Raw genomic sequence first — 26,225 nt, 5'->3', positions numbered from 1 at the left:
AATAGTACAGAAAGGATTAAATATAACTCTACCTGCATGGTGATGGTCAGGATCCACATGAAATCGGCTAGGATGTAGCTCAGCATCAGATTCGTGTGGATCGTGTTGCGCAGGCATCGCAAATCCCTGTAAGCAAACACCGCCGCCAATCCGATTAGTTTGTCGCAAAATGGATGGACACATCATATATATGATGGGTCTCGCGTTTCTTTCCGCGAAATTTATTTTTGCACACAGTCAAGATTAGATTTCTATTTTTTTATCCAGGAAAAGACTCAGGAAATTTGATATCCTATAAACACAACCTTCATAAAGTAAAAGAATATATAATTTTGTTACTTCTAAATCAGTGTCTTAAACAGGAATTAAATTAATTTGGCTTTCCTGATTTCATTTAACTGAAAGTAAGCTGAAAATTATGTTCGGTAGATCATTTATTTATTGGGCTGGGAAATTTAGACGCTCGACTATTTTTTACTGAGCTTCCCAATCGTTGCGGGAGCATCCAGTGAGCACTTTTAAGCCATTTGAAGCGTCTAAATTGACTCAAAATCTGTGATTTTGCTTCCCAAGTAGACATTTTCACCGTAGTTTTTATTTTTAAGGAAATTTATGATTCAAAGAGAATAAAAGTGATGCTCTCTTTGTCAGAGTTTTTAGTTTAGACGTCCCTTCTACCCTCCCCCTAGCACAATTCCCAACTTAAACAGAAAAAAGTTATAAATATTTGACACTTTTTTATATTTTCCCTTTTTATTGATATGAAGGGTTGATTGAGGGAACAATTTGAATAACCTTTGACTGGATTCCCTCCCAGCAAAGGATAAATAATGATACGGCTGAATAATTTCGCTCACCAATGTCAAATCAAATTTTATTTTTATTTTTCGTGCTTCTGGAGCATCCCTGCTCCTCAATAAAATGACATTTATAATAACGTCTAGGTAAGGAACATCGTGAAAATGCAAAATTGTAGCCGAAAACGTGTTAATTAGTTTAATAAAACGTCTAAATCGGCACAGAAACCGTCCAAATCTGTCTTCATTTATTCAAGTATTTTCTGAAATAAAAATCTTTATTTCACAGCCCTATTTATTAAATAAAAATTCATGAAAATCATATTCAGTTGTAAATAATTGGATTATAACGATTGTACTTCAGGTAAAACTGTCTACACTAAATCCTTCATCGTAAAAAATTAATCAAATTTTGAAACGTAACCTTACATCCTATTTTCTTATAAAACGTTTTTCCCATTTTAGTGTTGGTCTATATCAGAATTTTATTTACAGAAGTCCAATCAACGTCCAAATTGATTTTTTCTCATTCGTAGAGAAAAAATCTTTTTGAAATTCTAGCGTGTCCGCAGTTTTCCCCTAAAACGTTCACCTGTAGATGACACCACCGTATTCTTACGATTTTCAGCCACTTTCCGCTACGATTTCGACTGCACTTTCAATTAAATACCGTATTTTTTCTTTCAAACGAACTTTCAGAGATTCTAAAAATAATTGGTCCAAATTTGTAATTTGCTCTGTTTCTAGCTAGAATGCTTGTAGTAAAAATAAATAAGATTAATTTCATTTAAGAGCATTAACGCATAAACAGTTAACATTTGTTTCATCTTTAAATTTAACTTGATGGGTTCTAGGGTTTAAAAAATTAAACAGCAAATTTAAAATTCATATAGAAAAATACTAATAAAAAGGCAAAAGTGAATAATTAATTTTAATATTTTAAATTATTTAATTTGAAGTTCTAAAATAATTTAGAACATACAATATACTGTATCCATAGGCAAATACAATAATTTTAAATGTACTGAACACAAAAATGGAAAGGTTTATTGCTGAACATAAAGCTAATCCTTATCTCATCACGACTTTTTATCTCGATTACACGAGGAGAGTCGTTCCACTGCGGATAAAGCAGATTTTTTGCCTGATCAACAAAAGTCGGTCGCGAGCGAAGCGAGTTGGCGCACAAAAAGAGTCGGTTACACGACAAAAAGCCTGCCAGGACGTTAAATTTAACTGGGCGTGCCTTTTCTCGATCTGATCTAATAAGGAGATTCGTGCACACTCAGCAGATAAGAGAAGGAGAGAGAGAGGGAAAAGGAAGGAAGCGCAGGTTCCTCCTTTACATTTTAGAGCAGGCCAAAAGCAGAAAACACGCCGCGACTTGTTGTGTGTCATTATAAATAATGCTCAGGGAAAGAGAGAGAGAGGGTAAAAAATATAACATGCGAAATTCAGAGCTACTTTCTCGACTGTTGGCCTTTTTTGCCGGCACAGTAGTTTATTTTTGTCAAGCTTTGTGAGAAAATTGGACGTTAAATTTTTATATTTTGTTGGAGCTCAACCTACTTGAATGTCACATTAATTCTAGGAAAATAAACAAGACGTAATGGGATTTTTTCTGACAATAAGCTTGAATCATGCAATTTTTAGTTTTTTAAAAAGGTAAAAAGCTGCCAAAATTATTGATACGTCGAAATCTGACAAAATTTGAGCTAAAAATTGTGCTTGAATGAAAAATCTAGGGGATTTTTTCTAGGTAATGGGAGTTTTCTTATCCGGTTTCATTGCAAATTATAATACACGCCTATATGATATTTTTTATTTGATCTTTGTTGCGACCTGTTGGAATAAAACTGTAACTTTTTATGTTTATTACAATTATTGTCATTTTTTTAACAATTGCATCATAAAAATCTTCGAAGCCAAGCTTTCCTAGCAAGAATGAAATCTGAATTTTCTCTTTTTGTTATCAAACGACCTGAATTTTATATAATATTTGAATTTAAGGAAACCCTGATTTGTGTTTCCCAGAGTAAACAGTTTTTTGTAAGTTCTATTTAAAAAAAATTGTAAAAATTTATTGATTACATTTTTTTATTAAATTATGTATTTTAAAGTAAAGTGTGTTAAGCTGAAAGTTAAATCAATTAAAAAATGGCTCATGAATTTGGATTTGTAGTAAAAAACGATACTCTAAATCTGACAAAATTCATGGTAAAAATTGTGCAATTATTGGCTTGAGTGAGAAATCTAGGGGATTTTTTCTAGGTAATGCGATTTCTTATTCTGTTTCATTGCAAATTATAATACACGCCTATATTATAACCATTTCTGAATTATTATATTTTTCTTTGATCTTTGTTGCGACCTGTTTGAATAAAACTGTAAATTTTTATGTTTATTAAAATTACTGTCAATTTTTAACAATCATTAAAATCTATGAAACAAAGCAGCGAAGTATGGGCATCTAAATTTTCTCTAAATATCAGTTCGTTGGTTAAGATCAAACGACTCGTACTTTGTATAATATATGAGCTTAAGCAAAAATCCCAATTTGTCTTTACCAGAGTACACACTATATTTAAACAGCTTTTGTAAGTTCTAATTAATAAAAAAGTAGTGCAAGATTATTTAATGACGTTTTTTATTAAAATTAAGTGATGATGCATAAATTTTAATTTATAGCTAAAAACCTAATGAATATAACTGTCTTTTTATGTTTATTAAAATTATATTGTCACTTTTCTAACATGTGTGCACCACAAAAATTTAGGAAAGCAACAATTTGAAATATTAAATAACCATTTTGTTAAGCATTACAAATTACCCGAAATGATATCAACTTATTTACAACGTAATTTTTTTCAAAAAATTAATTTAAATTAAACGAACTGAATTTTATACAATTTATAATTAGTTCAAGCAAAAAATTCTAATTTGTCTTTCCCAGAGAACACACCTAAATTTTATCAGCTTTCTGTAAAATCCAATTTAATAACAAATTCGTAAATTATTTAAAATAAAAATAAATATTCTAGAGTAAAATTTTAAGCTGAGAGTTACTTAAATTAAATTAAATTAAATTATTGCTCATGAATTTTGTTTTGGAGCCGAAAAAGCTGCTGTGCTCTACAAAAGCCTGTGAATTAATTTTTCCTTTTAAAAGTTTTATACTTTCTCCTCCCATTCATTGCCAATATCCATATTTGTTAAAGAGGAATGATACTGGAAAAGCCTGGAAAATGCTTGTTGCCAATGCATAAACTCATCCCTTAGGAATCAGTTAAAGCCTAAATTGACCTAAGGAGCGCTGTAATTTTTTGAGAAAATTGGCTGGAAAGTTAGCGTGCTTTTCAAATGGCAATGGCTGTCTCCTTACTTGAAATCCGATTTATTTTCAAAACCAAGAGTTTGCCCAATAAGTGGCATACACAATTGGACAGATCTCGACGAGAGGAATCGAAATATGCCAAGAAAAAATGTTCAAGCACTGTAAATTTTGGAGGAAATTGGCAAAATTTGATTTTTTTTTGTCGGAAGGTCCTTTTTTATTATTGCAAATTGTTGGACAAATTGTTTATCGGTCAATTGTTTAAAGCGTCCAACAATTCAAATAATTTTCAATTGTTGCCCAGTATCATTCCACTTTAAATACATGTAACATTTGTTAGTTTTCCAGCAAAAAGGGTTCATCTTTCTAATTTTGGGCAAGCAATATATTTATCTACTCACTTGAAATAGAGGAAAATAGCGACGGCGGCGCCAAGGGCGGCGAGGGAGAGCGTGTATCCGGCGTAGTAAATGCTGGTGGTGACCTCGACGCTGGCCTCTATTGGTGGCGGGGTCGAAAGGTCACGGCACAGGGTGTAGTTGCTGTAATTCGCCCACGTTCCGTCCACCTGGCACAGCTTCGTGGCGTTTTCTGTAACCAAGGCAACCGTTTGTACCGCGCGCTGCTGAAATTTGCTTTAATTTCCTCCGCACGCACTCACTCACAGCAGCCAACACACACACACACACACTCACACACATACGCGTGCATGCAAAATTCGCGTCTGAATTAAACATTAAACAAAAACCCTCTGCCGCTTTTCATTATTCGCAGCTTAAAACGTTTCCAGCCAACGAAAGTGAAGTAGTGCTGTTTAACTCTTCTTTTATGTTTCATTTGTTGGCTTTAAATTTTTATACGTGTTCCTTTTTTCCAGAGTGGCATTCAGGAGTTTTAGAGGACCTCTTTTAGGGAAATTGAGACCGTTTGAGAAAATTGCTTTGACGGTTAAAAATGCGCAGAGATAATTTTTTAAGTGTTCAAAGCTTTATTAATTTGAATTTGAATCAAAGACCCACTGAAACCATATTTTCGTACCTTCTATTCCATTCCTGAGGATCAAAATAGTGGGGGAAAATAATTTTTCTATTAAAAAAAATAAATTTGACTAGTTGCATAAACCCTTAGTTATCAAAGCCGCCAACAGATGGCGCAACCACAGACTTTCTTAAAAATTTTGTTTTAAGCGGTTTTAAGGCATGTCCGCTGCGAGTTCAGACTCAATCTAGCTATTTTGCTTTTTTTAATTAATTTGCTTTTTTTTGACGTGCTGAAAACCAAAATCGGTTCAGCCATTCGCCGTAGAAACGTTGGAAAAGATTTTTTTATTTCAAGAAATAGTTTTTCACGATTCTACGGCGATTGGCTGAACCGATTTTGGTTTTCAGCACGTCAAAAATTAGCAAATTAATTGAAGAATGTACAGTAGCTAGATTGAGCGTGAAATCGCAGCGGAAGTGCCTTAAAATCGAAAGTCTACGGTGGCGCCATCTGTTGGCGGCTTCGAACACTTAGGGTTTATGCAACTGGTGAATTGCATCCAACAATTAATTCAAATAAATTTGTAACTGTCACCACTGTATCGATCCACTTTAAAATTAAAAAATTATTTGCACCTGAAAAGTAAAAACTACAACGCTTATTTTTGTCCTGCTATCACAACACTCAATTTCTGGTTCATAAAAGTCGCGTTTATTGTTATGGGCCTCTCTCCGCAATTTACTCGCCTCAAAATTATTTTTTGCCAATCGATTTTTATCGCTATACCGCAAAAAAAACCGAGTACCAAAAAGGGTGAAATTAATCGTAAATATTTGACAGCTTCTGATTCTCGATATAATAGGCGAGAGAGGCATGTATAAAAATATAAAAATAACTGGCTGCTGCAAACAATGATGAATGGAAGGCGCGCGCCTGCAGCGGCCATAAAATTGTAATCGTAATCCGATATTCAATGAAGAGAGAGAGAGAGAGACGCAAGCCGCCTTTTAATGTCTCGCCGCAAAAGCGTCCGCCCGCCCGCCAACGGCGTAAAATTCGAACGTGTGTGTCTGCGGCACAAAGTCGGAAAAGGCCGGGAAACGGGAGCAGGCCGGCCCGGTTAAAAGGGTCATTACGCAATGCCCGAATTCGAGAGTCGGGATCGAGTCGGGACCGCCCTCCGAGATTCCATCAAAGCGTTTCGCAATCAAAGAGTGCTACTCCGCTCGACCCGTTTTCCTATTCTCTTCAATCAGTTTTTTGCTTCCATTGCGTTCCGTTTTGCAGGTAGAAAAATGCCCTTAAAAAAGAACTCTGCTGACATTAATTAAATCCTTTCCAAGGGTTACAAAAATACATTAATGATCATAATGATGGCGGTTTAGCGAAATTCTGAAAATTTGTATTTTACAAACCAAAAAATATTTTATAAAATTCGTGAAAGGGCTAAAAACTTCTACGGTGCCTAATTTCTAAAAACAAACTGTTTAGATTTTCGAAAAATTAGATAAAATCTAAAGTTTAATTTAAACTTGACACTGATTTGATTTTCGCACATTTTGGAAATTATTTTTTATGTTATAAAATTGACAAATACGTATCACTGTTTGGTTCCTGTAATAAATAAGTGTCTAAAAAACAGAGGTGCTCTCTTTTTTCTGTGATTCTTCCTGGAGGTAAAGCAACAGCAGCGTAATTAATTATTGATCAATAGCTTCATGCCTCGCATACCTTTTCCACGCTCCATTTTGATTAAAAACAGCTATTAATTAGCTGACAAGCAGGTCATAAACACATCGTTAGCTTTATTAAATTTCTCGGATACGAAAGCAAGCGAGAGTAATTTCAGCAGAATTCTGAAACACGCAACGTGAATACATGTAAAAATGTTAATTAATTGATATTTAAGAAATTTGAGCAAAATATAATGAGTTCCTGCCCAAAGAGTAATTTACAAGTTGATATTTCTGGATAAAAATTGATTAAAAGCGATATTTCTGATTTTTTTGAACTTTATTTTAGTATTTTTTGGAACGCAAATTCAATTTTTTGCATAAATTCCTTTCTGGACTTTACTAGACTTGTGTTTTCGAGATTTAAACAAAAAAACTCCCAAGTCAAGTGTGGTGAAATAATTCTCCAGCATAAAAATCTTTTATCGCTAATGACGCGTGGGAAGGACGTCTGAATAAATCAAAAGGGCGACTTTTTGCGAGTATGCAGAGCAGAAAGACTCTTGCACTCAGTCAGCTTAAGTGGCATTTGGCGAAAGGTCTGGTGTTCAAACAGAAGGCTCGTCGGAATAATCGAAAACGAATAACCCCCAGTGAGAGAGAGAGAGCACAATGTCTCCAACGGCGGGTGACAAATTTATCGCGCCTGCCAGTCTCTCTGTATGCATGCGAGAGAGTGTAGGGTTTGCCTTTGAAATGTCATCCGCCGGCGTAATGGATGGCCGGTCCAAAAGCAAATTGATCAAATGCTGAAATTCCCCGAATCCTGCGCTGGCCGTTTGAATTGATACGAGGAAAGTCCTTTACAACTTACTTTCGCTCATCTACCTGCACTGCTATTGCTACTGTTAGCTGTCCTTTCCAATTTGGCAACTTAATTTTACCTCGCTCTCTACGTGACGCTATGCACGCACCGATTCGATTAAGTAGTCAGCCCAGGTAAAGGTTTAAACTCGGTTCCACGCAGTTGGATTTGAATTAATTATTCCTGAAAGGATTAACGGGAAAAAATCGCCTCTCTGCTTTTATTTTTGGAGCACCAGAGGTTGAAATGCTGATTTGATGGATTTATACAGGGAAGCAATAATTGAAATAAATTATTACAATTGTTGGCTTTAGTATGAACTTGATTTTGTAATTTTATAAACACAAAATTGAAAGAAATAAACCGATAACCTTCTTTGCTAATTTTTATTTCTCTAGTCGAGAATTTGAAAAGCGTGCTAACTTTGCAGCCTAATTTCTTAAAAAAAGTAAATAAATAAAATAATAAATCATAGTTTTTGCTTCGGCAACAAGGATTTTCCGGGATTTTGCGGTACCAATTCTCTTTTACTTGATAAAATTACAGGTTAGTATAATTTACATTTAAAAATCGGGAGGAGCTTTAATATCATAAATAATTAAAACAGAGAAATTTTTATGGTTTGCAAATAAGCACTAGGAAAAAATCCAGCTTTTATAGTTAATTTGTTTTTGGAGAAGATTTTGTGGTTGAATAAATTGACAATTGTTTTAGTTCGTGGTTCAAATGGTAAGTTTACAATGGACAATTTTTACTTTAATTTCACTGATTTTACGGTTTAGAATTTTAAATAGTCATTTGACAAAAATAATACAATTTTTTTAGGCGTTTTGGGTCCCATTTGGGTTATTTATTTTGTTTCGGTGCTTATTATTCTTTTAAATAAATTTTTCCTAGACAATTTTGGGTGGTTGCAACTGGCAATAATTTATTATTTTGCATAATTTAATCAGCTTGAAAAATGGCTTCAAGTACGGAGAAAATTAACCACAATTAAGTGGGATTATTTGAATTGAGAGATTGTTTTCAAGCAGACGAGAGAATAAAGCCAATTTTTAATTTTTTAACAAGAAAACCACTAGTGTCTTGAAGCAAGTAAATTTTATTAATTAATTATTATTTTAATAACGAAGTTCATTGGAACAAATGAAATTAATTCAGTTTTAACATTTTCTTTAAATGCTTCAATTATAATAAATTTAATTCGGTATTTTGATAAATCATCAACAAAATTTGTCGGATTTATTTACAAAATTAATTTAAATTTTCAAATAAGAAAACTACAGTTATGGGGAACTTTCACAATTTAAAATAATAATTAATTAAATATCATATTTCTATTAATTTATGTATCATTTTCCATTTTAATAAATAAATTAAATCGTAATATTTAGAGCGAAACAATTGTTAATTTGGCATCAAACTAATTCCCCTCTTTGAACGTTTGAACAAGAAGCAAAAAGGGACGACGCCGAGTGCAATGGAAAGTTCACAGGCCTGTGCAAATAACAAAAGCGATGGGGGCGCAACAGATAAATTTGGCCTGTCTAAAGGCTGACTCATCCCTCATGCTCTTGACGAGAGTGCAAAAAAGCTTCAGGGGCAGCTTTGTGTTTGCAATTGAAAGACAATTGCTGGCAGCAATCTCCCGGGTTGCTAGCTGTGTCGCATTTCTCGCAAATGTTTGACTTGTTGCTGACCGCGAAATTCTCCAGCGGCTCGCCTCTTGCGCAAACAGCCGGGGAAATGAAGGAAATTCACTGCACACTGCAGCGAAATGTGTGTTTTCCCCTTCATCGATTCTGTTGATTTTCGCAGGCATGTAAAGCAAAAAAAAACGCGCTGCTCTGCTCCCTTCACGTTTAATTATGATTTCAGCGGCTTTTTTCATATTTCTGTGCAGGGTGGAACGATAATAAACCAACTTTTTTACAGCATGCACCCTCACTACTGCTCTGAAGTTGCTAATGGACGTGTTTCATTTTAGAATTTCTCTCCCGTGGAAAATCAGAGTTTTAGCAGAGAGAATAAATGTTCCCATTTTAACGGGGAGTTCGAATAAAATTTATAGTTGAGATATATAGAGTAATATTAAAACTATTTTTCTCTCTGGAAATAATTTAGCTGATTCTCATTTTATGTATGAAATTTTTTATTTATTAATAATTTATTGTCAGCTTCTATCTTGAAAATATATAAATAATTGTAACTCTCAGCAGTTCAAAGAGCAAACTCTTTTACTAAACTAAAATTTACACTTTGATGTTCCTCTCATGCTCTCAATATTTTCGCTCTGGAAAAATTTAAACCCTTGAAAATTAAATATTTATAACCTTTTTGTTCTTATCACCGGGGTTCGGGTTGCGATCTGTGTCGGTTCCCGCCGGTCAGAAGTCAATATGGCATCGAAATTTATAATTGTTTTGAAGCTGCGCAGTAAACTTGTGCGCATCTTAAGCATGCGCAGTATGTTCAGATCGCTTCTTCATTTCACGGAAAGGGCAAAACTCATCACTGCGCATGCGTGAACCAAAATTAAAACCTTCTGCGCAGTCGTAATTCCCACCGAGGGCCAGGTTGCGATCTGTGTTGGTTCCCGCCGGTCAGAAATTCAGAAATAATGGCGGCAAATCAGGAGATGGTCCAGCGGCCAATCAGAAGCGTCGAAAAAGAGGCGTGCCAGCCTAATAATTGAATTCCCGCGTATTTTGTTACATTTCCATTGGCCTGATGTGCCATCTAACCGTTAATTCACCAATTATCGGGCTAATCAGCTGTTAGTGTAATATTATGTAACGCATTTTCGTTCCATTTTAATCTATTATCGCTTCCCAACCGCAAAAAACACATTCAGCCGGAAATAATTAAAAGCGTCACAGACTTTACATAGTAAAAGCCTAAATTTACGATTGATTGGGTAGCAGTAAACAGGAAAATTTGTCTTTGATCGGTATAGTTGCGAATTTATCCTGGAAGCCGTACGTGTTTAAATATTTACTAACTTTCTACTAGATAATTTAAAGCCAGCATTAGCCTTTGAGCCGGAATTCTCAGACTAATTTTTCAAAAGTCAGTCGTGCTTAAGTTTGACGCAAATTTTCCTTCTCCTCCTTGCGCCGAATAAGTTGCTACCAGAATATTCTCGAAAAGCAATTCCAGAACGCAGTGAAACTTGTCCAAGCGCAAAATGTTTGTCGAGCGGCCAAATTGGGCCCGCAGACGCAGACGCAGAGAGATTCCCCGTTTTGATAAGGCATTTAATTTGAACCGATTTGGATGCGCGAGACACGCGTCTTTTGCATAATCGCCTCCACCGCGGTGGCGGTTTCGCAGCCACCAAATTGAAATTTCGAGCGTTTTCACCCCCTTGCATTTGCATTTGGCGCCTCGCTCGCCTCGCCTTTTAATTTCAACAGCTTCTCTGATGCCGCCGCGGAATTCCCTCACTCTGAAAAAGGCGTGCGTGAGAAGACTCGAAATGGAAGTGATGGATGGCTCAATTTAAAAATTCTAAATTATTTTTCTATGAGACCTTTTGACGATTTAAATTTTTAATAATAATAAAACACCTGCAGGAACAATTTTAATATAAAAAACTGCAGATATATTTTAAGTTTATGATTTACTGTTATTATTTGAACTTATTTTACGTTAAATTTGTTCTGTTTTGAAACCGCCAAGAAAAATAATATATTTGCAGTCAATCTGAATTAATTTCATGTGAATTAAATTGTTCTAATTTATTATTTAGTAAGTCTAACTTATCTGTTGTTGTTCTCTTTAGCAATTTAAACAATAATTCACTGATCTTACCATTTACCATAATTGGTGTGAGTAATTATTATTTATTAATTATAAAAAACTTACTATTGATCAGATTCAGATTTCTTTTATATAATAATCATGTTCATTATTCCGCCCTGCCTCATTATATATTTTAATAATTTCGTTGTATGATGCTTAAAACCTGAAAAACACTCCACAAACTGGAAAAAATGAAATAGAAAAATATAAATGATCTAAAAAAAAAATTAATTTAATATTTAATGTATTTATTTTATTGACCATAGCAAGAATGAAAAAGAGTACAATTTTTATAAGAATTTGGAATAAATGCAATTTAGTGATGAGCAAAAACGTGTTCAACAGACACGGCTTTCTCGGCGTGTATATTTCGTCCCAAGAGGAGTTCAGTGTAGAGTAGACTGGTGGAATCTCAAGGTGGGCACGTGGAGACGCGGCAGAGCGAAACTTGGGGAACGAACTCATCAAAGAGATGTGTTTGCCACTGCAATTAAATGGCCCGCAGATAGATTTTAATTAAAATGCGCAGGCAAATATTAGGATAGCGTTGGAATAGCACTGCTCTCGAGTGCGTTTAAAATACTGAAAATGTAAGTTAAGCACAAAAAAAAATTCATTTTGTTTTGTGATTTTGGTCATTTTTTTGGACCTAAAGAGTTGATTTTACGCCTCTTTTTCGACGCTTCTAATTGGCCACAGGACTGTCTCCTGATTGGCCTCCGCTATTTTGACTCCATATTGACTTCTGATTTTAAAAGTCTATAATTTTCAAATATTCCAGCAGCAAATCCAGTAAATCGATAATTTAATTTGGGGTTTATCTCATCTGAAAATATGAAAAAAAGCCTAATTTACGTGCCACGCCTTCTATTTACATTTTCCGAGGGACCACGCCCACATTTAAAAATTCCCGCGAGCTACGCCCTCCTCCAGTGGTTGCTGTTGTCCGTAAATTCGGTGTACTAGCTGTGTTTAAAAATATTTCGAGATTTAAATTTAATTAAGGCACCGATTTTTCTCCAAAGAAAATTTGGCCATAGTTTGAAATGACAATCCCTGAATTTTGGACCTAATTTCTCAATTCACATAAATAAATGGAGGTTTTTCTAAATTATTTTAACATTTAATCTATAGTTAAAACCCACCTATTAATTTACGAATTTTAATTAAATTGTAGACCACATTTTATTACGGTTCTTACCTAAATAAAATCTCTCTTCTCCTAAATTATGTTGTCAAGTCCTCTTGCGAATTGTCGAACTTTCATTTCGAAACTCGAACGAAGAAAGCGATGAGTTCGAGATTGAATCATTTCGCGAAACTTTGCAGACGCGGCGGATGACAGAAGGGACAACTGATTTTCCTCCCTTTTCCACCCTCTATCTATCTCTCACTCTGGCTGCAATGTTTGCCAATCGCGGCGAATAACTCAAAAGTCGAGCAGCCAGAAAATTGCCTCTCGTTCAAAGGCCGAATCAACAAGGATGCATGCAGTCAGCTCGTCCGTGCTTTTTACGACCTATTTCACGCGCTGATTTATATGAACGAACGGCCACCCCCAGCGGACAGAATCAGTCCAGCCCTTGCATTTTTATTCGCGTTTGCTAGCTTGCTTCTCTGATTACTCTTTCGTATGTAGTTGTGTTTATTGCCAGAGACGCACGCTCGATTGCACCCCGGAGAATAAAAACGCGAGCTTTTGTTAAATGTAAGGGAATTGGAATAAAAGAAGTACATATAAATGAGGCAGTTGGTTTAAACGAGGAAAAGAGGGCAGCAAAATTGAATTGTGGAGGTGACTGTGACTTTACTAAGACTATTTAATAAAAAAAATTGAAATATCGTGGTACTCTCGGATTAACTAAAATCTTATATTTAATTTTCATAAATTGATATCCAGCCCTACATATTTCATAAACATTTTTCTATCTCATATGAAACCATCTAAAAAATTTAATATAGAAATCAGACAAGATATGCCACCCTTTAATTGAAAAAATACCAAATAAATTTAATTTATTAAAAAATATACAAAAATTTTATCTGAAATAAATTGAAGCTTAAAAACCAATTTTGCGTTGGCACAAAGTGAAATTTCAAAATTTGCATTTCGCCTGGCTTAAGCAGGGTAGATTGGCCCGTTTAATTAGCGTGTGTTCGCATTTCCCAAGCGCTGCTTCTCACGGCCTGCTGTGTTTGCTCTTGCCAATTGGAGTTTGCTCGCAATTCGCCGGTTGGGGATGAAAGAGCACGCCAAATTTAACGCAAATCCGTCCAAAGTGGCTCGTTTGGCATCGCTAATTGACGCCGAAACCTTCCGAGAAAACAACAAGGCGCGTGTTTCAGCAATAAAGAGCATAACTTGACCTGAATTTTTGATTCAAAATTGATCCCTCTTCTCGAGGAAAGGAAAAAGGGGGAATTTAAGACCTTCCTTGAGAAGAAAATGTTTATTTTGAGCTTTTATTTAAAATATCAATTCAGGAAATGAGGAAGATAATATTAAGTTTTTTAAATTACTTTTTAAAAATCAACTTTCTGCTCCTTGATTTTTTTAAAAATTTAAAAATGCCAGGAATTAAATATTGTGTGGATTTTTATCCAAATAATTCGCTTTTGATTCATTTCATTTTATTTTTAAAATGAGGAAAAATTGCAAAATACCCAAATTGTTTAGAATTCGATTTTTAACATACCAAATTCATTCATTTTAAAATTAAACAAAATCCTGCTGTTGACTCAAATTACTTATTAATATTATTTTGAGAATGAATTTACATTAAAATTTGATTTAGATTGCAGGAAACATCCTCTTAAATTTCTAATTTGGTTCAATTTAACTATGGTTTTTAATCTTCTGTTTAATTAATGACAAGAAAGAATCAACCACGGCTCTCAATCTCTCATTCATCAGTACGAAAAAATACGGAGCATTTTTATGTGGGAACGAAACGGAACTGCGAGTGTCGTTGACATGAAAAATGAGGGTCGATAGCTCCTTGAGAAATAAATAACCACAAAGTGTCGCAAATCAGAGGCAGACCTCTTCTGCTTCAGCTTGACCGCTCGAGTTAAAATGTTGGCGGGTGCATTTCGTCAGAGGGAAAAAAGTGGAGCGCCGCCGCCGCTCGATACCCGAGAGGAAAAGAAAAATAATGTGCTTCCGGCTGAAATGCACCACGTTTCTAATTTTGTGCCGCAGCAAATGCATTTATCTTGGCCCGGTGAAGCCGGCTGTCACTCATTCGGGCGCCAGGAATAAATTAAAAGTTGTAGGCAATATTTATTCACTCGCACGCCCGACTGTTCTTAATATCTTAGATCAGCTCCAGCTCTTTTCGACGGGGAGTAAACAAAGATTCTAAATTAAGGAGAGGAATTTTAGTGTATTTATATTTATAAGACGAAACTATCATGGAAAATAGGTAAAAGCAGTTTAATTGTATAATGTACAACTCTACAAATTTGTTAAAACCTGAAAATTTATTTAAATTATACTACCGTTTTTAGAATTAGTGATAAGGATTAAATGGCTTAAATTTTATTCAATATAAACCTAATAAATAAAACAAATGAATAAAAAAATTTATGGAAAAAAAGTAAAATTATTTTAACGATTTTTTTAAACTCTATATTTATACAGTAATGTTTAAACTGTTATTAAAATTAAATGTAAACTAAAAAAAAACAATTTTGGGTTTGCCTACAGCTAACTAGAATTAATCGCCTTTAAATATATAATAACTCTCCTAAATTTAAATAAATGAACAATAATTCTAAATATTTCCCGTTCTGAATTTTGTCATTTTTGGTCGACTGGCTTTCCATAAATCAACCCATTCAATCAGATAAATAATTAATTTACATCAGCCTGTCAGGACAAACAGAAAAAAGACCATAATGATTAATTATTGTGTACAGAACACGAAGAGCCGAAAAGGCTGCTTTGACGGGTTCGACGTGGAGCTCAGCGGCTAATTTTCGTATCGGAAAGTCGATACGAGGAAGAGGAAAAAATGTTTTTATTGGTCGCGGCGGGACGAGCAAGGGTTGTGTGCGTTGCGGCTTTGCGATGGATGAAAAGCGTTGCCGGACATCAGCATTTATCAACGCGTCCTCTGTCAGAACAAAGAGGTTAGCAGTGTTGAGGTTTTTCTTCCTCAACGAGCGCGGCCGCCCACGCCGGCATTATTATTTTCGACGAGTCGGCCCAAAAGCGAAAGGAGACGAGAGTTTAATTGCTTCCAATGAAAACGCCGGCGGCAACAACGGCCAATCCCGCGGGACCCACCCAGCGGATTTGGCGCTCGATAAAAGCAGCCTGCTCGTTTAAGGCTAAGGGGAAAAATTGCACGTTCCAACGTGCCAATGTGTCCAGGCAAACGAGGAAACTGCGCTAATTGGAAATTCGGGAAATTCGTTATTTCCTGTTTTCGTTTGGGAGATATTCCAGGATAAATGCTGTAATTTAAAAAATTTATTCATAAAAAGGTGAGGATTGGAAAAAAACCAAATTTACTTAAATTAGATGCTCTATTATCGAATCAGCCACATTAAAAATATAAATTGTGGTTATATGCAAAATGTCTTTTATACAAAAAAACTCGCTCAAAAATATATTGGCGAAATAAATTAAATAATTAAATAGGTAAATAATTTGGGAATTGCCAGTTTTTTTACTCTAAACATTTTTAATCATGAAGCAATTTTCCAATCTGTCTTGATTTTTTTGAATATTTATTATTTAAAAACCCGTCCAATCGGTTCCCTTTGAAAATCGACCACTGGAAGAGGGATTTACTTTCATAATTTTCAAATAGGGGCGTGGTTTCCTGGAAAAAATAAACAATAAGGTGTGGCACGTATCACAAAGCGCGGGAAAGTAGTATAATTTGATTCTCTAATTGAGCTTTTTATCCTAAATCGTGATTATTATATCAATATTTCCTAGATATTTACAGAAATAATTTGAAAATCCAGCGGGGACCAGATTCATGCGACGCGCAGATATGGCGATCGGTGGAGTATGGCGCGAAAAAACGGTCACGTGAAAAGAAGCAAGTTTTTGTCAATATTTTGACGCATAATTTGCATTTTTTGTACTAATTGTGTTTTTTGGATTGTAAAAACAAACTTTTGACACTCGTACGCAGCAATCAAAAGAGAGCTTTTCATTGCCTAAAAATATAGATGCCATCTTAGATCTGCGCAGTGCGAACCAATTTTATCGCACATCTGGTCCCCGCTGTAAAAATAAAAAATTTAAAATGCATCAAATAGCTTAAAAACTCACAAATTGGCCCGAAACTGGATAATTGGTTTTGCAGTTTGCACAAAACCTTAAGAATGTCAGAAATAAATACAACGAGGTTTTAAGAAAATATTTTATTTAGAAATTATTTAAATTTGTGACATTCTTCGTTTAATGAACGCCACAACCACGAAAGTAAACCAAATGATTTTTAAACAACCACAAAATCCAAAAAAAGCTGTAAACTTGGGTGCAAGAAATCGGTTATCTTCCATCACGTAGCTCTCACAGAAAAATCTTCTGCTGAAAGGCCTTGATAAAATCCAAACAATTTTTATCTCAAAATGGAAATTGGATATCTGACGTGGCGTGTGTTGCTGCATGCTACGTTCAGGAGAAAAATGCAATGCGCAGAAAAATCACATCATGAGTATCAGATTTCTATATAAAAATATTGCTGCACAGGAAAATGCAAATCTATATTTAAAATTGGAATGAGCCTTGCAATATACTATTCTCTTTTGAAACAAGCTACAGAAAAAAGGGATTTGGATAAATCCAGAAAGATGATGTGCTGTGAGTCAAAAGATAAATCAAATAGATAATTTTATTATTTTCCTCCTAAAACTTAGAACCTCAAAGTTTTTTAATTTCCCCAACAACATTTTTCCTTATTTTCTTCAATATATTTTAAATTTTAAAAGCAGCTTCCTTTTCTAGGAAGGAAAAGTCCGTAAAATTAAATAAAAAAAAGTTTCCTTAGCTAATAATTGGGATTAGCTCTGAGAAAAAGTTTCTCTTCTTTTCCAAGCGTTCATCTGCATGGATTAAAAATATAAAATCCTGCTATCAAGGCTGCAAACTCTTTTAAAAAGAGAAGATCTATATGCTGGGAGCAACTTTCCATTATTTTCATCGTTATCTGCAGCCGTACTTTTCGCTTCAACGTCTCGTGAATGATATCTGACGGCGCTGTTTTAGTGCCTTCTCGTCCTCGTTACGCGAGTAAAAAGAGGGCGGTATGCAACCGGCCGGACGCATATGTGCCGCGGGATTGCCTAACTCGGGGTTTGCAAGGCAGTAAAAATAACGGAGCAGCCAGCTCGTAAATATTGGACGCAAAAAACTGCCGCGGCACTACGTGGAAAGCACACACACGACGTAAAAAACTTTTTCTTGGTAATAAATCCCATATTATAATGGACAAGTTTCTTACTGACAGAATATTTTATTTTGATTTAATATAAAAAATATGAAATAAAATACATTTTAGACATTTAATAATTTTTATGATTTTCAGCTTCATTTAATTATTAAAAAAAGAGTTCAGAGCAGAGGGAAAATATTTGATCTTCATGAACTCAGCGGGGTCTAGAGTCCAGATGTGCGATAAAATTTGTTCGCATTGCGCAGATCCAAGATGGCGTCTGAATGTGGGAAACAAAAAGCTCTCTTTGGATCGCCGTACGAGTGTCAAGAGTTTGTTTTTACGATCCAAAAGACACAATTAGTAAAAGTAATGTAAATTATACGTCACAATATCGACCAAAACTTGATTCTTTTCGCGCAATTTCACGTGACCGTTTTTTCCCGCCATATTCCACCGGACGCCATATCTGCGCATCGCACGAATCTGGCCCCCGCTGCAAAAACTGGTATTTAAATTATCTGTTTGTATTGTAAATGCAACAGAGATAAATATTTATTTAGTTTTGCAATAATTTGCATAAAAATTCAATTTGTGGCGACATTCGGTTCGCTTTATCTATTTCGGAAATGAATTTTGGCGGTGAAACATGTCTTTCCAGTTGGGGTGGTTGGGGACGAGGTTTCATCTCACTCGCTACGATTGCAAATCAGATGCAAATGGAGCGACAAGCAGCGAGAGAACGCTGTTACACGTCTGAATTGCAAATAAACTAACTTTCGCTCGCGCTGGCTAATATAATATCTCGCGGGAGAGACGGTCGGAGTTGCCACGCGCGTCCTCGAGACAACCAGAAATTCGCCTTGCTGGAAAACTTTCTGCAAAGACGGGTGTAATCAATCAAGAGAAAAACTTTTTCTGTCTCTTTCCTGCAAAGTTGATTGACTCGCAAAAGCAGGCGGACGCGGTGATTAATGTGGACGGAGATTATTATGGAAAAACTGATGTTATTTCTCTTGTAAAAGAGACAGACAGGCTTCATTCTGTCAATTTGCGGAATTCAATTGAAAAATCTCTTAGTAAGAGAGGGAGATTCTCATTGTCAGTCTCTCTTAATAAAAAATCAAAGAAATAAAGAAAATGCTCTTCAAGAAATTGTGGAATGATTCACCGGAGGCCTGGTTGGGATCTGTGTTCGTTCCCGCCGGTCAGAAGTCAATATGGCGTCGAAATAATGAAGGCCAATCAGGAGACAGTCCAGCGGCCAATCAGAAGCGTCGGAAAAGAGGCGTGCCGACCCAATAATTGAATTCCCGCGTATTTTGTTACATTTCCATTAGCCTGATGTGCCATTTAACGGTCGATTTGCCAATTACCGGGCTAATCAGCTGTTACTAAAGAAATAATAACAAAAATATTCATTGTGCTGATAAATTTTCCAAGCCAATTTAATTTTTCGTTTGTAATTTTCCCGCCGTACTCTACCAGACGCCATGTCTGCGCGTCGCGTGAATCCAACCCCCGGCAGACTCACGAAGTTATTATTAATTTAATTTTAACAACGTGAAGTGTTTCCGAAACCAAAATTATCAAAAATAGCTGTGTCTGTTGAGCAATGCTGCCGAAAATTCTCCTGGCCCAGCCAGCGGTTTAAAAGACCCATTAAGCAAACGCTGAGAGGATGTTTTGGCGTTTTCTGACAGCTATAACTCACAAAGATCCCTTTTAATGTCGCACAGTGTGAACTCCAGCTGCTGCCGCTGGAGTCCAATTAATTAGCTGAGCAAAGAGGATTTGGCACGCTCCACAGCCTTGATTACATAAGGTGCGCAACACTGCGCGTGAAATTTCCCTCTTGACAACACCAGAATGTGTTGCAAAACAAAGTGATACGAATAAAAGACAGTTAAATGCTAAAAATATGAGATATTTGAAGGAAAAAGAAGGGAAATTAAATAAAAACATTAAAGGAGCTTTCTGATTGGCTGGTTGTGTCTTATTCCCCTCCTCCAGCCAGTAGGAAAATTGTTTACACTCAACTCCATTGGTTGCCAAATGCCCGCCAAATTTAAAATAATGTTTTTTAATATTTCTTTTTGAATTTTAATTTTTAAGAACGTCTTTGGCAAAGTTTCTGAGCACACCAATCGATTCTTGAGGGTCAAATTAGGTAAAGTAGATATTTTTTCCGACCAAAATGTCCAGCACAACGAGTGAACTATTTTCCCACCAAAACAATAAGAATGCGGGAAGTGCGCATGCGTCAGAGCTGGTTTGAGCACTTGCAGAGAGACCACCTGTACGAATGACTTTTTTGTCAAATCCAGCCAGCTCTCACGCATGCGCACTTCCCGCATTCTTATTGTTTTGGCGGGAAAAAAAGTTCTTACGTCGCGCTGGACTTTTTGGTCGGAAAAATATCCACTTTACCAAATTCGACCCTCAAGAATCGATTGGTTTGCTCAGAAACTTCATCAAAGACAGTCTTTAAAATACAAATAAATAACAGCGTCTTAAAAAATCGGACTAATCAGATTTTTGTCCATTTATGTCAAATTTTCCCGCCAGAATCCCTCGGTAACGACCTTTTTGCCCTTATCTCCACCATTACAAAAATTCCCTCTCTAGTTTGATACAAAGTAAAAAATCGTGCCACGCTCGACCTACTTTGCATATTGCCTTTTTGCGCTGCAATAAAATTGCCAGAGCAAAAGGCGTCGAGGAGCAATTAAACGGCGTGTGTGAGTGATTGCATCTGAAGTCGGGATGCTCATCAAAAGAGCACCCTTTTCGCAGCACTAGTCCAACACGAGACGCGTTCATAAACTTGTACACGCCATCTTTTCAATGAGCTCCTTTCAATTATTGCAATTAAGATAGCAGCTAGCAGCCGTGCTGTTTTGTATAAAGTTTGCAAGGAAAGGAAACGACGCCAGGCTTTTGTCTCACTTTGCGTGACGAGAAGCGAGACGCTTGAACAGAAGAAAAAAGAGCTACATGACGTTAATTGCTAATTTAATTAATTATGCCATTAGCAATGTAGAAAATTTATTTTTTAAGCCAACTGTTTATTTTATAAAGAATAGTTTGCTTTGGAATTTTCCATGAAACAGAAAAGAACAAATAAAACATCGTTTGTATTTTTGCTCTGCAATTCAAAGCAAAAATAACAGAACACGATAGGCAAAAAACGCAGTTGAAAAGCGGAACTGGAGCAATCCAGTGAATTTCCATGCGCGCGTCCGGCCGCCGTGGATCGCGTCAAAAAAAGAGGTTGACGGAGTGAAAGCAACGCAGATAACTGCTGTCGCGAGCAAATTTCGCCAACAGCACCGACACGAAACGTCAGCAGCGAGGATGCTCTCTGTCAAAAAGAAGCAAAGGAAAAGTCGGTCCGTTCTCATTTCCGCGACGGCGTTTCGCCGACACTAACGATTTCGCACATTCAACCAATCAAAAAGGTCAAGAAATCGAATTTGAAAGTAAAAATAATTGTCTATAAAAAGCAATTCTTATTTTTACTTAATTTTAGAGGATAATTTGACTGTTTTTCATGCAGTATTGAGTAAATTAGGCAAAAATTTAATTATTTTAATATTTTCGGCTCTTCAGGAAGTTCATTTTAATTTTAAACGAATGAGAATTAAGGTAAAATTTAAGTCTCTTGGCTTGAAAACTTAATTTAAAATTTCAAACACATAAAAACATTTTCATAGAGGGTTGAAAAATAATTTATTTTCGCTTTCTTGCACAATTGACAATTATTTAGTATTTTGTGCCGTTCCTCTGGTCTATTTTCCGCTTTTATTATTTCAATAGGCCTTTCTATTTTTAAAAATGTTGAATTTTTAAATAATTTTAAGCAAAAAATATTAAATTCATCTGTTTTAAGTTTTAACGTCTATTTTTCAGAGCAGAACAAGCGCCCTTATTAATTATTATCTCATTATTTTTCGTGTGGTCGGGCGGCTTATTTCGCTCTGGCGAGAGGGAAAGCGAGGCTGCGGGGCGAATGTATGCAAATGCGAGCCGTGGATAATTGATGCGCAATTGCGCAGCCGTCGAGGGCAATTTGCATGCGGCGTAACACGCGCGACGTACGCAACGAGGCCAATTACCCTCCTCCTCCCCTCTCACACACTCATATACAGGCCTCAGGGCCCCTTCAATCGTCCCATCCGTCTAATTATGCTCGTGATCGCTGTCCAACCTCGAAACAATAGGATAGGACTCTCTGCGGTGCCGCTACTTTGCGGACTGCTGATCTTGGAGTTAAATGATTGCGGTGACCCCAAATTATAATGTGGGGAAGAAATTTCAAATTTGGTTTAAAAATTAAATTTCGAGGTTTTAAGAAAATTTTGAGATTGTTTTAATTTAATTCTGCGCAATCTATTTAATAATTAATCAAGGTAAATCACAATATGACATAAATAACCGTCTTTTTGCAACCAATCTAATTTATTAATGATAACTTTCAATTATTCACTAATGCACGAGTTTTTTATAAATTATAATAATAATTAATAATAAGTACAAATTTTTAAAGCAAATATGTACTTTGAATAGACTAAAATTAAATTAATAAATTTATTAATTAAATATTTTAAACATGAGACCTTTAATATAAAGTTAAATTTGTTTGAAGAATAACGTAAATTAACTTTTACTTTATAATAGATGTGGCTTTTTTATAGTAAAACAAAATAATTAATTTTAATAGAAAAATACAGGAATTTTATGAATCTTGGGTTACATGCTGGTGAGCATAAATCATGTAAAAACGTACGTTTTAATCTTATGCTATATTAAAACCTATGCTTTGCCCTTAATTTGAATTTGTTTTAGTTCTTTTTGTACCACCAAAACTAACGAGGTGTTGATTGGAAGATGTGTGAGGTTTTTGAGGTAAAAAAAATTATTGACAACTTAACAAGAGAAGGATTTTGTGATTCCGACAGATTCCTCGTCCACGCTAGATATAAAATATGTCCGTATCAATTTTTTACTCAAACCCTCCAGAAAAATATTTACCCCAGTTGAAGGGACCGAAACTGGCTTGCCTGCGCGACAAAAACCATCCCTGGAGAGTGCGAACAATTCGTCTTGCAAGTTGCAAGACACAATTTCGATCGCATGCGAGTGGAGTTAATCAAAAGGAGCGTGTAGGTGGTGGGTGTTGGGCACAATCGACGCTATTTGCCTCACGCGCGGCGGGATATAAATTTCCCCGATCAACACGCACAGAGCAGAAGCTGCTGGATGCTCTGGCTGGCTCTGGCTGTGAGTGCTGTCAGAAAAAGAAATCAAGCTCTCGCTAGCTGCTCTCCCTTTTTCTGCCGGCGAGAGAGAGAGAGAGATAGAGGTGAGAGCGGAAAAAATGGAAATTACATTTGCCCCCATGGCAGATGTAATATTTCACGCGAAGCAGAAGCCACGCGCACAGCCAATCAAACGACGCGTGAAATTAGAATTGGCTGCAAAAAGATATGTCTGCGAATGTAATTCTGAATTGAAAATGTGCTATCTTCTGCAAGCAGATGTTAGTTTTCTTCTCGGAATGATTATATTTCCTTGATGCAGCGGGAATTGATTTGAATTAACAAACAAGTTAGACAAGGAAACTCGCAATCAGTTCTACGATTTTGGTGTTGATTTCTTGTAATTTGACGCTTGTTTGTTGTTGTGAAGCGTCTTTCCCTTAGAACACCGGGGACCAGATATGGCGTCTGCTGGAGTATGGCGCGAAAAAACGGAAAATGCGCGAAAAGAAGCAAGTTTTGGTCAATAATTTGCATTACTCTTAACTAATTGTGTCTTTTGGATCGCAAAAACAAACTCTTGACACTCATCCAGCAATCCAAAGAGAGCTTTTTGCTTCCAAAATTCAGACGCCATCTTGGATCTGCGCAGTGCGAACCAATTTTATCGCACATCTGGACCCCGCTGCGTTAGAAATATCATTTTTAATCTAGTTTACGCTAAATTACATGGGACTCCGAATTATTTATATTTTAGCCGATTACATATTTAAATTGTTAAGATATATAATGACCAGCCACGCCCCCTTTTGTCCATTCAACTTGTGATTTTTTTATCGGCTCACTTTTCCCTTTGTTTTTTATCCGAGTAGTTGTTGCAATTGTTTTTCTTATCTTAACCAAGACTCGTGCGACAGTTTCAAAGTGCGCCAACACAACATTTAAGTATTATAAAAAGTAAGATTGCCCGAGGAGAATCAGGCCATCTCTCGTCGCAGCGATATCAATATTGCAGAGCTCTCTCTCGGCTCTTCTTTCTGCTGTTCCGACTTAATTCCAATGTGAGCCGTACTCTGCTGAAAGCCTTCTCTGTTCTCTCTTCTCTCTCTGCCATGTTTGTGTGTTTTAGCGTCGGATTACGGCCACCGTGATTGATTCCCGAGCAGAAAAGTCCACTACACTTATTTTTTGCGTGTTTTTTGCTCCAGTTTAAATTTGCTGATTTAGAGCCGGCGCGCGGTACTGAAATTTTTCCGGCAATAAAGGCACAAAAGGAATGCCCGCGGAGCAGAGACGCTGCTGGCTCTGAAAATACATATATTGAGCAAAGGAGCACTTTTGCTTGAAAGTGAAATGCCATGCCGCGCTCGTGCCTTGCTTCTTTCTCCGCTTTGATAAGAGGAATTGCTATCGTAAATTTTCTCTCCTCTCATATTCGGCGCAAAAAGAAATACATGCAGTGTGCAAATTTTCCACGCAGAGCGCTGCTATACTAAATAATTAAAGCAGACGACATTTTTCATACTGGAACAATTTAAACTTAGTTACCAAGCAAATACCTTTTGGTTTAAAATTTCTTTTTGAATTTTTACGTTAATTGACCAGTTCCATAAACCCTTAGTTATTGAAGCCGCCAACAGAGGGCGAAACCACAGACTTTCTGAAAAAATTTGTTTTAAGCGGTTTTAAGGAATTTTCGCTGCGATTTCAGACTAAATGTAGCTATTTTGCTTTTTTTAATTAATTTGCTTTTTTTTGACGTGCTGAAAACCAAAATCGGTTCAGCCTTTCGCCGTAGAAACGTTGGAAAAGATTTTTTAATTTCAAAAAAATAGTTTTTCACGATTCTACGGCGATTGGCTGAACCGATTTTGGTTTTCAGCACGTCAAAAAATAGCAAATTAATTGAAGAATGCACAGTAGCTAGATTGAGTCTGAAATCGCAGCGGAAGTGCCTTAAAATCAAAAGTCTACGGTGGCGCCATCTGTTGGCGGTTTTGAACACTTAGGGTTTATGCAATTGGTGAATTGCACAAAGATTTTGGTAAAAATGTGGTACAGAATCGAGTTTACAATAAAATTATGACTAAATAGACAAAACTCACTTTGTGAAACTCGCACAGAATGCAAAAACATAAAAAATATAGCTAAAAGTTGGCCACATCCAGACGCCATCTTGGATCTCAACCAATTTTCCTGTTGGAAGTCAAAATAATCTATTTCAAACATTATGAAATTTTGATATTAGAATCAGAGCTCGCATCTAATAAAATTTTTGATTTATTGTTGTAAAATCACTCTTTCAAAATTTAAAAATAAAAATCGTCAATAATTAATTTTCGACCAAATTTAGAAGCCTCTAGTAAAATAGCCATCACGCTCTAAATTAAAAATTAATTTAAATTATGGTTCTAATTTCAAAAACTTTTATTTTAAAACTATTATTTTCTCCAAAAACCAACCAAACTAAAACAATGAGGACAGAAATCTGAAGTTCTTTTTGCTTTAACATCTCTTAAGCTGAGAAATTGAGACTTTAAGAATTTTGAAACGATTTTTGTTTCAAATTAGCGATTCAGAGACATTTTTATCCCGCTCTATATTCATTTAGAGCAAAAAGAAGTTAAAATAAAATAGATACATGATACGGAAAACAAAGAAAAATGAGAAACTTCTTTAAAAAAAGGCCGAAATAGTTGATTTTAAATTGTTTTCATGTTTGTGAATTGCTTTAATTCCCTAATTTGTGCTCAGATGTACTTTAAAAAAATTTTCCTAAAATTTTTCTTGATTTAGTCTAGTTTTCAAATAAAAAAAAATCGCTTTTCAATGAACATGAATAGAAATAGTCAGATCTTGTTCTTCTTGAGCTACCCTCAGTGAAAATAAAAGTTTTTCAATTTCCAATTTATTTCAATTGAAATTTGTTCGGCATTGTGCTGTGCGCAATTGAAAAAGAAGAAACTTTTCCCCCGTGAAGCAAGTTAGCGTGAGCAGAGTAAAAAATACAGCAGCGAGAGCGGGAAAAGACTCCTGGGACGAGCCATTATATTTCTCGCGCAGTTTCATAAAAAAATACACTCCCTGACGAGCGGAGTGGCACAAGTGGAAC

General features: G+C 35.8%; 1 protein-coding gene across 7 annotated transcripts in view; it reads right to left on the bottom strand.

The window, feature by feature from the left end:
* The window catches only part of LOC135946215 (diuretic hormone receptor-like), a 160,380-nt gene that overhangs the window by 35,489 nt on the left and 98,666 nt on the right, over positions 1–26,225 (bottom strand). For all 7 annotated transcript variants that reach the window (XR_010575498.1, XM_065494334.1, XM_065494336.1 and 4 more), the window contains 2 exons: positions 4,533–4,722; positions 33–126 (listed from right to left, as the gene is read on the bottom strand). Coding sequence is in view for 6 of the 7 variants with exons in the window: in XM_065494334.1 (XP_065350406.1) it covers positions 33–126; positions 4,533–4,722 (284 nt within the window). In the remaining variant the exon portion in view is untranslated. The remainder of the gene's footprint in view (positions 1–32; positions 127–4,532; positions 4,723–26,225) is intronic.

The sequence above is a fragment of the Cloeon dipterum genome, chromosome X (assembly GCF_949628265.1).
Source record: "Cloeon dipterum chromosome X, ieCloDipt1.1, whole genome shotgun sequence".
In the NCBI taxonomy this organism is placed as follows: Eukaryota; Metazoa; Arthropoda; class Insecta; order Ephemeroptera; family Baetidae; genus Cloeon; species Cloeon dipterum.
Note: the sequence above shows the minus strand (reverse complement) of the source record. Positions and strands in the feature narration are given on the sequence as shown.